Source organism: Canis lupus, chromosome 23, assembly GCF_048164855.1.
Source record: "Canis lupus baileyi chromosome 23, mCanLup2.hap1, whole genome shotgun sequence".
NCBI lineage: Eukaryota > Metazoa > Chordata > Mammalia > Carnivora > Canidae > Canis > Canis lupus.
In genome coordinates, this window is record NC_132860.1 from 19415910 (window position 1) to 19429602 (window position 13693).

A 13693-nucleotide genomic window follows, 5' to 3' on the forward strand; every position below is an offset into this window, starting at 1 on the left:
CAGTTCTTAAAATACTCATATGTTAATAATAAACTTTCTGCTCTATATGTAAAATAAATCTTTTACTCTAACGTAGAAAAAAGAAGTCCAAACTTAGTTTGAATATTTACTCGTTTATAATAACGAGTAAATATAATTCTTTGGGAATTAATGAAAATGAAGCCATCTAATTTATAACTCCTGTAATGTTTTCACCACAGGTTCTGTGATGCTATTTGGGTAGCAACTCCATTTCCTCATGGATTCCCTGGTGGATGGGAACCACACTGCAGTGACAGGGTTCATTTTATTGGGCCTAACTGAGGACCCTGTCCTTCGAGTCATCCTCTTCATGACCATCCTCTGCATCTACCTGGTGACCGTATCTGGCAACCTTAGCACGATCATTCTGATCAGGTTCTCCTCTCAGCTCCACCACCCCATGTATTTTTTTCTGAGCCACTTGGCCTTGGCTGACCTAGGCTATTCCTCTTCTGTCACACCCAACATGCTTATAAACTTCCTGGTGGAGAGAAATATGATCTCCTATCTTGGATGTGCTATCCAGCTGGGTTCAGTTGTTTTCTTTGGGTCAAGTGAGTGCTTCCTTCTGGCTGCAATGGCATATGATCGCTTCATGGCCATCTGCAACCCACTGCTTTATTCAACCAAAATGTGCACACAGGTTTATGTTCGCCTACTCACAGTGACTTACCTAGGTGGTTTTCTCAATGCTTGCTCTTTCACTATTTCCTTCTCTTTTTTACTTTTCTGTGGACCAAATCAAGTCAATCATTTTTTCTGTGATTTTGCTCCTTTAGTTAAACTCTCCTGCTCTGATAGTAGAATCCCTGCGGTTGTCCCCTCATTTACAGCTGGCTCCATCATTGTGGTCACGATGTGTGTCATAGTCATCTCCTATATCTGTATCCTCATCACCATCCTGAAGATGAGCTCCACTGAGGGACGCCACAAGGCCTTCTCCACCTGCACATCCCACCTCACAGTGGTGACTCTGTTCTTTGGGACCATTACATTCATTTATGTGATGCCCAAGTCCTGCTACTCGACTGACCAGAACAAGGTGGTGTCTTTGTTCTACATGGTGGTGGTCCCCATGTTGAACCCCCTCATCTATAGCCTCAGGAACAATGAGATGAAGGGGGCTCTGAAGAGAGAGCTTGGCAGAAAAATATTTCCTTAGTCAAGCTTGTTATTTTATGGTATCAGATAAAATAATATACCATATAATAATAAAAAGGATATAGGGTGTCTGTGGTCTGAATAGGTCAGCCAGCATGGAGCATTTTAGTGAAGTAGGAGGATGGATTTTCTGATATCAGTTGTAATTCAGAGGCTTATAGCCAGTTACCTTTAACAAAATTAATTTAAATTTAAATTATAAATACAAATTGGTTTATGTGAAAATATACTTAACTGAAAATCTTTCATAACTTTTAAAAAAAGATTTTATTTGTTTATTGATGAGAGACAGAGAGAGAGGCAGAGACATAGGCAGAGGGAGAAGCAGGCTCCCTGAGGGGAGCCCAATGTGGGACTTGATCCTAGGACCCCAAGATCACTTGAGCCAAAGGCGGACATTCAACCACTGAGCCACCCAAGCATCCTTCGTAACTTTTATCACTATTTTTTCAAAAGCTGTTCCCTGTGTTACTTAAGTTTATTGTACCTCTAAACCATTAAGACTGTGTCCATTTTCAATAATATTTTATCCTGTAATGTGTGTGATAACACTAGATATGATTGAGTACCTTTGAGAGGAAGTGACCAAATGGAACCAGACAGTAAAACTACTGGAAACATTTTTTTTGCAGGAAGGTTATCTGCTGGGGATGGGTTCTGTGGACTCATAAATGCTGGTCTGTATTCCTGATCTCTGGTTTCAGCCTAGTTGCAGCGAATCTCATAGAACAAGAGGGTGAGATGCCCCTGACTAACCTGTGAATGCTTCTGTCAGGTCAAATATGTGACTGCTCTGTGGGAGTGAGCAGGACTCCTGAATTCCTCAGGGAATCAGTGAACAAACAACTCTTGGAGTGATGTGTTCATGGGTAGACTCACATCCTATGAAGGAAGTTGGAAGGGACTAGATTGTGTTTCCTCCATGAAACTAAACCTACCTGTATGTATTGACAACTACCACACTTCTCTTTCCCAGTCCTCTCTTTAACATTTTAGACAAAAATATTTTTTGTCTAATGAAACTCAAGCACAGATGATCTCAAACTGAAGTGCCATTTCCTACCCCAAATTTCTCCCTCCACTATTCTGTATCCCAATAAAGAGGCACCTCATTCAATCAGTTTATGGATTCCTGAACCCTGAGAGAAATGGGTATTTCCCCCTTCACATTCCTGCATCAGTCACAAAATGTTACACCACCAGTCACAAAATGTTACACATTCAGAGTCCAATATTTACTTCCTACTTCTTTTCATTTCCATGGTTAGCACCTGTATTTCAAACTACCGTCTCGTACATTTATTTTACAATAGGACTCCTGTGATAGCTAGTTTTATGTGTTGACTGGGCTATGGTGATCAGCTGTTTGGTCAAACACCAGTCTTGGTGTGGCTGTGAAGGTATTTTTGGATGTGACTAACATTTAATCAGTAGGCTTTGAATAAAGTACATTAGCCTCCATAATGGGGGTGGTGCTCAGTTGAAAGCCTGAGGAGAAAAAATCTGAGGTCTTCTGAAAAAGAGGGATAATCCCTTTGGATTCAAGACTATAACATCAACTCCTACGGAATTTGTTCTGCTGGACTGCACTGTGGGTTTTGAAATTGCCAACTCCAACAATTATTTGAGCCACTTCCTTAAAATCTCTGTATATGTATTTATATATTCATACAGAATTTTTTTTATTGGTTCTGTATCTCTGGAGAATCCTAAATAATACAATCCTAACCAGCTTTCCTCTACCTTCTTTTACTCTCTTCCAATTCATTCTCCATATAACATGATTAGAAATCTAAATAGATGACTTCTTTCATTAATATCTCCCAAAGAGTTCAGAAAAAGGGCAAAATTTATTTATTTTTAATTCCAGTATAGTTGACATACAGTGTTATATATTAGTTTCAGGTGTACAATATACTGACTCAACAATTCCATACACCACCCAGTGTTCATCATGACAAATACACTCCTTAATCCCCATCACCTATTTCACCCATCCCTCCACCCACATCCCCTCTGGTAACAATCAGATTATTCTCTATAATTAAGAGTCTCTCTATTTTCCTTTGCTCATTTGTTTCTTAAATTCCACATATGAGTGAAATCATATAGTAGTTGTCTTTCTCCTTTGATTTATTTTACTTAGCATTATACTCTGTAGCTCCATTCATGTTATTACAAATGGCAAGATTTCATTGTTTTTTATGACTAATATATACATATGTATACATATGTATATATCTCACCTCTTCTTTATCCATTCCTCTATCAATGGACACTTGGGCTACATTCATAATTTGGCTATTATAAATAATACTGCTATAAACATAGGGGTGCATGTATCCTTTTGAATTACTGTATTTGTATTTTTGGGGTACCGAGTAGTATAATTACTGGATCATAGGGTAGTTTTATTTTAACTTTTGAGGAACTTCCATACTGATTTTCCACAGTGGTTGCACCAGTTTGCATTCCCACCAATAGTGCACAAGGGCTCCTATTTCTCCAAATATTCATCAATATTTGTTGCTTCTTGTGTTTTTGATTTTAGTCATTCTGATGGGTGTGAGGTGATATCTCATTGTGGTTTTGATTTACATTTCTCTAATGATGGGTGATATTGAGAGTCTTCATGTGTCTGTTGGCTATCTGGATGTCTTCTTTGGTAAAATGTTCATGTCTTCTGCCCACTTTTTAATTGGATTATTTCATTTCTGGGTATTGTTTTATAAGTTCTTTATATGCCTATATATCAGGTATATTCTTTGCAAATTACCTTCTCCCATTTAGTAGGTTGCCTGTTAGTTTTGCTCATTGTTTCCTTTGCTGTGCAGAAGCTTTTTCTTTTGATATGGTCCTAACATTTCATTTTTGCTTTTGTTTGCCTTGCCTCAGAAGACATATCTAGAAAAATGTAGCTATGGCTGATATAAATATCAACATATAACTATGGGTTGTCTATTCTGTTCTACTGACCTATGTGCCATATATATATATATATACATATATATATATATATATATATATATATATATATATATAGTGTGTGTGTGTGTGTGTGCCGGTACCATAATGTTTTGATTACTGCAGTTTTTGTAATATAACTTGAAGCCCAGAATTGTGATACCTCCACTTTGCTTTTCAAGATTTCTTTGGCTATTTGGAATCTTTTGTGGTTCCATATAAATTTTAGGATTGTTCTAGTTCTGTGAAAAATATGCTGTTAGTATTTTGAAAGGGATTGCATTTAATGTGTAGATTGCTTTGGGTAGTATAGATATTTTAACAATATCTGTTCTTCCAATCCATAAGCATGGAATGTCTTTCCATTTCTTTGTGTTGTCTTCAATTTCTTTCATTAGTGTTCTATAGTTTTCAGAGTACAGTTCTCTGACTTGTTATGTTTATTCCTAGGTATCTTATTATTTTTGATGCAATTGTAACTGGAATTTTTTTCTCAATTTATCTTTCTGCTGCTTATTAGTGTATAGAAGATTTCTGCACATTGATTTTGTATCCTGTGACTTCATTGAATTCATTTATCAATTTTAGTAGTTTTTTTGGTGGAGTCTTTAGGGTTTTCTACATATAATATCATGTCATCTGCAAATAGTAAAAATTTTACTTCCTCTTTACAAATGTGGATAGCCTTTCTTTCTTTCTTTCTTTCTTTCTTTCTTTCTTTCTTTCTTTCTTCTTTCTTTTCTTCTTTCAAGATTTTATTTATTTATTCATGAGAGATACACAGAGAGAGGCAGAGACATAGAAAGAGGGAGAAGCGAGCTACCTGCAGGGAGCCCATTGTGGAACTCTATCCCAGGACCCCAGGATCATGCCCTGAAGGTAGATGCTCAACCATGAAGCCACCCAATCATCCAGTTGCCTCTTATTTCTTTTTGTTGTCTAATTTGCTGTGGCTAGAACTTCCAGTACTATGTTGAATAAAAGTGGTGAGAGTGGACATCCTTGTATTGTTCCTGACCTTAGGGGAAAGCTGTCACTTTTTTCACCATTGAGTATGATGCTTGCCTTGAGTTTTCATACGGCCTTTATTATGTTGAGGTATGCTCCCTCTAAACCTACTTTTATCATGAGTGGATGTTGTACTTTGTCAAATACTTTTTCTGCATTTATTGAGATGATCATATGGTTTTTTAATACTTTCTCTTATTGATGTGATGTATCATGTTGATTGATTTGCGAATATTGAACCACTTTTGCATCCCAGGAATAAATCCCACTTGATTGTGGTGAATGATTTTTTTTAATGGATTGTTGGATTCTGTTTGCTAGTATGTTGTTGAGGATTTTTACATCTATTTTCATCGGAGATATTGGCCTGTAGTTCTCCTTTTGTGGTATCTCTGGTTTTGGTATCAGGGTGATACCTCATGGAATGAATTTGGAAGATTTCCTTCCATTTTTGAATTATTTTTTCATTTTTGAATAATTTGAGTAGAATAGGCATTAACTCTTCTTTAAATGTTTGATAGCTTTCAAAAAGGCAACAATTCTTAATAACTCACAGAGTACTAAATACAGCCCATTTAATTCTCTCACAGTCTTCCCTTGGTCTCCAAATGCCCAAATTCTAAGAATCAATCATTTGGTTTTCTTTTACATCCTTAAACATATCCATAGCCTTTGCTGCCACAGCGCCTTCTCACATGCAGTGCCTATACCTGAATTAATTATCCTCCTCACTTTGGTAACACCTATTTATGCTATAGATACCAACTTGAGTTTTGTTTCTTATTTGGGAAGCCTTCTTGAGGCTTCAGAACAAACTAAGTACACCTGTAGAACACTGCATATTTTCCTCTGAATATTCAGTGCATTTACTAGTTACCGATTTAGTATTTGTTTCGTCCACTGTGTTGGAAGCTCTGCATAGATACTACAGTGTCTTTGCTCTTTCTCCATGCACCTAATTTATACATGATAAGCATAAATGCATATTTGAAATGAATAAGTGAGTGGATGACTCAATGAGTTTTTGCTCTGGCATAAACCACTGACTCTGCTGCCATAGAATCCTGGCCACTGATCTACTGAGTGCTTTAGCCTGACAAAAAGGCTGAATGTTTGGGGTCAGATCCTGCTATGATTGTGACAGCCTTCGACACAAATTCCTGCTCAACACAACCACACCACTGCTTCCACACTGTTTAACAGATTAGGAACTGGAATTCCAGTCTCGTTTAATAAAAGTTTTGTAATCACCCTCTGCTGAATAATGTCTCCCTCATGTATCTGCATGGCTGGAGAGTTAGAAAATCTATAAATCAAATGTTAGTGAGAGGAGTAGTACCAGTGTTAGCAATTGGAGTTAACAGTAAGATTATTTACTACATTCCACGTACTGTTTTCAGTGATTTACACGTATTGATCTAATTAATCCTCAGAGGGATCCCTGGGTGGCGCAGCAGTTTGGCGCCTGCCTTTGGCCCAGGGTGTGATCCTGGAGACCTGGGATCGAATCCCACATCAGGCTCCCGGTGCATGGAGCCTGCTTCTCCCTCTGCCTGTGTCTCTGCCTCTCTCTCTCCCTCTGTGACTATCATAAATAAATAAAAAAATTTTAAAAAAATAAAAAAAAATTAATCCTCAGAATAACCTTATGAAGTTTTTTTTCTAATCTGTATTTTACAGAGAATGTAACTGAGACACATTAAGAGTAAGCAAAAGGTCCAGGTTACAAATATCCTTTTAATATTCTGCTTTCTTTTAAGGCATATACTCTCTGACCTGCTGGAGTGAGGGACTCTTCAAGACAACTTCACCACTAGAGGACTCTCATCTGTCTCAGATACATTCCTTTCCAGGCAACCCTTACAGTTGAGATTTCGGGGTAGAGATTTCTGTGTTGGATATGTCAGGCTAACATGGTCTAATGACCAACTCTCTGGCACAAAATAAATAAGAAGGTAGATAAATATCTTTAAATTTTTGAAAGCATAGACTTCTCGTTCCACAAAGATGAAGTAGCCCCATTCCTGTCAGGTCCTTCCCTCTTGTTACACACACACACACACGACAAACACAAAAAATCCCTTATAGATAAAACAAGCATATGAAGACTCTAAAGGTTGAAAGAAGAAGGCAGACTCCTAGAGACTTTGGTATCTGAGTTACAAAACAGCAGAGAGTTCCTGGGTTTCTTTATATCCTGGACAGGGTACTGCCGAAGCCTGCCATCCAGAACCACCAAGAGACATAGATAAAAAGAATTCTAAGAAAACCCAGTTTCTCCTAGCCAAAGAACTGAAAAAGAATGGCCTTAACAGAGCTGAAAACCTTTTGGCGACACCTACCTTGCTCCAGACAAAGACCTATGGAAAATCATACCTGCTACTCACCCCCAGGTTTCAGTGGGGCCAAGCAGGTTGCTTATGTTCACCTGTTGGTTTCAGTGGGGCCAAGCAGGTTGCTTATGTTCACCTGTTGGGGCAGTTAACCCCAACTGCCTTCCATTCCCTTTCTGGGGTAATGTCAGTGGGGTCCAGTGGGGAAACGAGCATCCACTGTCACCTGGCAGCATGAGACTAAATGAGGGTGTATGAAGTGGGGCTAATGGGTACTCTGGTTCCCCTGCCTCCAACCCTACATGGGAGTGCAACCACTGAGCTGAACTTTCACCCACACCCTGCAAAGATAAGGCAGGGGGAAGCATTCTCTACTTCCCCCTTCCCTAGTGGCAGTGAAGCCTGACAAGGAGCTGGGCTTACTTGGAGGTGAGGAGGAATGTAGCTAGTGTCACATTATTACTGAGAAAGCACCATCAGGGCAAAGTGGGCATTGAACTTCCTATCTCAACCATCTGCAGGGAGGCATTTTACTAGAGGAAGCTGCATACACACACACACACACACACACACACACACACACACACACACTGCTTGCAGCTACACCTAAACAGGGCTGAAAAGGCATTTCATACACCTAGCCTACAGAACATCATAGCTTAGCCTTACTTAAAAGTGCTCAGAACACTAACCTTAGCTTACATTTGGGCAAAATCATCTGACACAAAGCCTATTTTATAATAAAGTGTTGAGAATCTCATGTAATTTATTGAATACTGTACTGAAAGTGAAAAACAGCATGGTTATGTAAGTACAGAATGGTTGTGTGTATATCAGTTCTTCACTCTCCTGACTGGGTGGCTGACTGGGAGTTATGCCTCCATGCTGCTGCCCAGCATCATGAGTGACAGGAAGAGATCAAAATTCAAAATTTGAAGTATGGTTTCTACTAAATGCATATTGCTTTCACACCAATGAAAGTGAAAAAACCACAAGTCAAAACCATTTTAAGTGAGGGAATGACTGTACCAAAGGCAAAGAGTTGTCAAATGTAAATTTAAGACTGGCAAAATATAGCCTTCAGAAATGGAGTGATAAAGACATTTCATATGAAGGAAAGCTATGAGAATTTGTTCTTAACAGAGCTATCTTAGGTAATTGCTAAAGGAAGTTTCTAAATAGAAAATGGATTTTAAAAACAACCTGGGACTTCAGTATTTAAAAAAATACATACAACAAATGAAAATTAAAAGGCAATGTATCAAAACATGTGAGATTCAGGGAAAGCAGTGCCGAGGGGGAAATATACAGCACTAATACTTATATTACTAAAAAGGAAAGTCCTAGAATATATAAAATAATTTTGGAAGAGAAGGTGGGAAGAATCGTTTTGCCTGATATTAAGGCATACTACTTAGCTCCACAGTTATCAGGACAGTGTGGGACTGGTGGAAGCATAGACACATATCACTGAGGCTGACTAGAGAACCCAGAGAAAGACCTACACAAATGTGCCCAACTGATTTTTTTTTAAAAAGGTACAAAAGTAATCCAATGAAAGAAGGAAGGCCTTTCAGCAAATGGTACTGGAGCAATGAGACACCCACAGAGGGCAGAAGCACCTCAACATAAACCTCACACAAATCTTATCTAAGGATTAATTCAAAATACAACATGGACCCAGATGTAAAATGTATAATTATGAATCATAAACCTTTATAAAAAAGTAGGAGAAAATATTCACAATATTGGGCTAGTCAAAAGGTCTCAGAAAGGACACCAAACTCCTATCATAAAAATACTGTCCTACAAAACATGTGGATATGCCTAGATGTATACATGCATACACCTTTACACATATTTTAAAACTACATACTCTTTATACTAGAGAAATGGTGATGTCAGGATATTTCAGGTAATTAGTTAATACTTTAAATGCTTTGTGCACAAAGTGATGATTTTATTGGAAATATTCCACTTTTCCCACTTTTATTTATCAAGAGTCTGTACATTTTTAACTGTCCGGTGTTCGTTTATTCACCATCTGAGGGATGAACCTATCTGTCCTGCCTAGCACCTTCCTTAGGGCAGTCTGCATTTCTTTGTTTCTGAGACTATAAACAATCGGGTTAAGCAGAGGGGTCAGCACCGTATATGTGACAGCCATCAGCATGTCCTCACGGAACGAGTCCCTGTCCTTGGGCCTCAAGTAGACAAAGCCAGCAAATCCATAGTGTATGCACACCACAGTGAGGTGGGAGGAGCAAGTGGAAAAGGCCTTATACCTCCCCTTGGCAGAGGGCATCTTCACAACGGTGGACACAATGAAGACATAGGACATCATAATGAAGACAAAGCTGCCCACCAACACAAAGGCAGAGAGCACAAAAATAGCCATTTCTTGATGGGAGGTGTAATCACAGGCAAGGCAGACCACAGGTGAGATATCACAGAAGAAGTGCTGGATGATGTTGGAGTCACAGAAAGACAAGTTGAATACAATGATGACGATGCACAGAGAAACCAGGAACCCAGCCATCCAAGAGGCCATGAGGAGCTGAAAGCAGATCTTATGGGTCATCAAGATGGGGTAGTGCAGCGGGTTGTGAATGGCAATATAACGGTCATAGGACATGGCAGCCATGATGAAGCAGTTATTGGCTCCCAAGCCAAAGAAGAAAAACATCTGTGTGGCACACTCAGGAAGAGAAATGGTCTTGCAGTCTGCTAGCAAGTCCACTAACATGCGGGGTATGATTGCCATCGTGGTACACGTTTCTGAAAAGGACAGGCCGCAGAGGAAAAAGTACATAGGGGTGTGAAGGTTGTGACTGAGCCTGATGGCCACCATTACGGACACATTTGCGGCTAGGATGGTCACATGGGAGAAGAAAATCATCACAAAGAGGAGAGCCTGCAAGTCTGGGAAACTGGAAAACCCCCACAGAAGGAATGTGCTCACTGTGGTATGATTGCCCATCTTCCTGGTACAGGCAGCAACGGTCTTTCAAAGATGTGGAGCTTCTTGAGGCTAAAACTTGGAGATGATTGTAAAAAGCTGCTGCAGCATAGATATCACCTAGACTTTAGTCAAGGGAACTGGGGCAAGTTTCAGGCAACTCTCCTCAAGAGAGACTGAGAAAGGGATGCTAAATGTACCTGACTGAAGTCAAGTTCAGGAGTCAACGTGATGAGAATGATGCTAGTATGAAAATCCGTATAAATGACTTAGGGTGGGAATGAATATCTTCTCAGATTCTACTCATAAAAGCACTCTTATCTTTCTCTTTTCCAATCAGGATCTGCATGTAAGTGGGAAAACATGAATAAAATTGCTTTGTTCTCACCCACTGGATTTTGTGAGGTCACATTTTCAAATGCTTTTTGAGATCTATCGGTAATCTGGTACTTAGTAGTGCTTAATAAGCTATTGCTTGGGGCAGCCCGGGGGGCTCAGTGGTTTAGCGCCGCCTTCAGCCCAGGGCCTGATCTTCTCCCTCTGCCTGTATCTCTGTCTCTCTCCTCTCTGTGTTTCTCATGAATAAATAAATAAAATCTTTAAAAGAAAAAAAAATAAGCTACTGATTGAATGAGCGATATAATTCAATCATTTAAATTCTTTAAAATGAATATGACATTTAAAACTTTTAGGGAAGTCAATGCAATCCTTTTTTATCAGTGTGTCACCATGAAGTGGATCCAAAGGTAGTAACTATAGGAATGACTAGACCATAAAAATGAATGCAACATGTTCTAACTCTTGCTAGGTTCCTATCCACGGCACTATTTGGAGTTTGAAATACATGATATCATTAGCTCTTAATACATATCCATACTTTTTAAATTCTTAAGAACTTCTCATTGAAGTTTTTTTCCGGATGCCTAATGTACTAGTCTAGTTTGAAGTCAAAATGATTTTGAAGGTACTGTCTCATTCTAGAATGGAATATTCTGACCATAACGTTCTAGTCGACTTTTGAGTTTTTAGCACAACATCCAGGACATTTTCTATCAGGTATACTTGTCATATGGTTTACTTTGAAGTGCAGATCTGAATAGAATCAGCTCAAATTCCTCAGATCAATTTGGAAAATCATATTTCTGTTTAGATTGTTCATTCAGTATCTGATCTTATATAACAGGTGAGAACAGAAAAGTGATAGGAAGACATGCAATAGAATTTAGAATTTTAATTTTAATTTCAGTCACTTTTAAAGGTGAAGAGAAAGAAAAATAGTAAAGAATCAGTGGTGGAAAATGAAGGAAGGTGTGCATAAGAGAAAGAGCTGAACACTGGCTGAAAATTATTCTGTAGGATTCACAAAGATTAAAAACAACAACAAAAAAAGACAAGTACATTATTGGTTGAAGAGTTGCTATTTTATCTTTGCATTGTAGTTTGGGCAAAGAATACAAGAGGAGTCAGGCCAGGTAACCAGCACCCACTTAATATCTACAATGTGCTGGGGTTAGAGTCGGGTCATATAATCCTCACAAGTCTGTGTGGAATTTTCGTTCTGATTTCTAAAAAGATGAAAGCGAGGTACAGAGTGGTTAAGTGACTACGGAAGTCATGAATTCATTCAATACATACTGACTAAATGAATATGATGTGCCAGCCATTTTTACACATGGGGGAACAACATATAGGTTCTGTGATGCAAGAGTGAACGACTGTTTTTTTCTGTGAAGTCAGAGAAGCCCCCTGCTGAGGAGGTGACACACTTAAATGGAGACAAGAATGTCAATAAGCCATCAATAAGTGAAGATCAGAGGAGAGAACAGTACAAGTACAGTTCATCATCAACACAAAGATCCTACCTGGCAAACTCATCCACCCGAGCAATCTTCAACCTAGGCCCATATGGCTTGTCTTCGAGACCATACCATACTTCCCTTCCTCAGAAGGTTTCCCTGTTTACCTCTAAAGGAAATGGTTTTCCATTCTCTTTGCTTTAGCTACCACTTACCTTGTATGACTCTCCAGTTTCTGCCGCTACCAAAAAAGAATCTCCAGCATCCTCTAGTACATTTCCAGTGCCAGAGTGTCTTCCAAGTATTGAATGCAAGGTTTTCAGAACAGACCAGCCATATTCCTATCACATGTTAGAGTTGCCTTCTGTATTTCCTGATTGAGTTATACACAACAGAGAGCCACCATCAGACCCAATTTTGACTCCTTCCTCATCTTTTTACCAATAAATCACTTCCAAAATTCCAGACATCTGTTTACCCTCATCTTTGTTGTTTTTTATTCCCCCTACTATAGTCCTGGATCCTTCCCACAGGGTGAATAGGGCACCTGCATGGTTGTCTTAGTTACAAATCCGTTGCATTTTTTTTTTTTCATTTACCACCCTGTGAGCCAATGCTAGATTCCTAAACACAGGCTAGGTTAAGTCACTGATAGTGACTTAGCTGCACATTCTATGTAGGAGGAAATCCAAGTACTCCTGCATAACATCCAATCCCCATCATAACTGGTCCCTAAATACTGCTCCTGGCTCAGTTTCTATCATCTCCTTCCACCCACCCTCCCTTTCCCATGCATATCACCATCCTCATGCTACTGTACCTTTTTTACATGGTCTTCCCTCTGTCTCCATCTCCCCTGTACCATTTTATTTCCCATCAGAATTTTACTCATTTTTCAGGCTCTAGCTTAATTTGATTCCTTGTTCTCTCTTGTTGTCTACATTTTCTAGATTCTAGGATCCTAACTACCACTCATTTGAATTTTTGTAACAGCTTCACGTTTTCCTCTTGTAGTTCTACCCTTCACATAGTACCAGCTTTTCTTTTTTAAAATATTTATTTGATGGACGCCTGGGTGGCTTAGTGGTTAAGTGTCTGCCTTCAGCCCAGGGCGTGATCCTGGGGTCCCGGGATTGAGTCCCACATCGGGCTCCCTGCATGGAGCCTGCTTCTCTCTCTGCATGTGTCTCTGCCTCTCTCTCTGCGTGTCTCTCAAGAATAAATAAACAAAATCTTTAAAAAAAATTATTTATTTGAGAGCAAGAGAGAGTGTGTGAGCATGCAGGGGGAGGGGCAGAGCAAGAGAGAGAGAGAGAGAGAGAATCTCAAGCAGACTTCCTGCTGAGCTTGGAGCCCAATGCAGGGCTCGATCTCTTGACTCAAGGCAAAACCAAGAGTCAGACACTCAACTGACTAAGCCACTCAGGTGCTCCCTACCATCAGCTTTTCTA

At 39.3% G+C, this 13693-nt stretch overlaps 2 protein-coding genes across 2 annotated transcripts; one reads left to right on the forward strand and one right to left on the reverse strand.

The window, feature by feature from the left end:
* Positions 1-238: 238 nt before the first annotated feature.
* On the forward strand, positions 239-1183 carry LOC140615410 (olfactory receptor 5P76-like). The gene has a single exon (XM_072795270.1). The coding sequence runs from the start codon at positions 239-241 to the stop codon at positions 1181-1183; it is 945 nt and encodes a 314-aa protein (XP_072651371.1).
* Positions 1184-9501: 8318 nt separating this feature from the next.
* Positions 9502-10467, reverse strand: LOC140615234 (olfactory receptor 10T2-like). Its single transcript, XM_072795155.1, has one exon. The coding sequence runs from the start codon at positions 10465-10467 to the stop codon at positions 9502-9504; it is 966 nt and encodes a 321-aa protein (XP_072651256.1).
* Positions 10468-13693: the final 3226 nt, after the last annotated feature.

Coding starts and splice junctions, on each gene's coding strand:
- LOC140615410 (XM_072795270.1), top strand. CDS start 239: ATGGATTCCCTGGTGGATGGGAACCACACTGCAGTGACAGGGTTCATT.
- LOC140615234 (XM_072795155.1), bottom strand. CDS start 10,467: ATGGGCAATCATACCACAGTGAGCACATTCCTTCTGTGGGGGTTTTCC.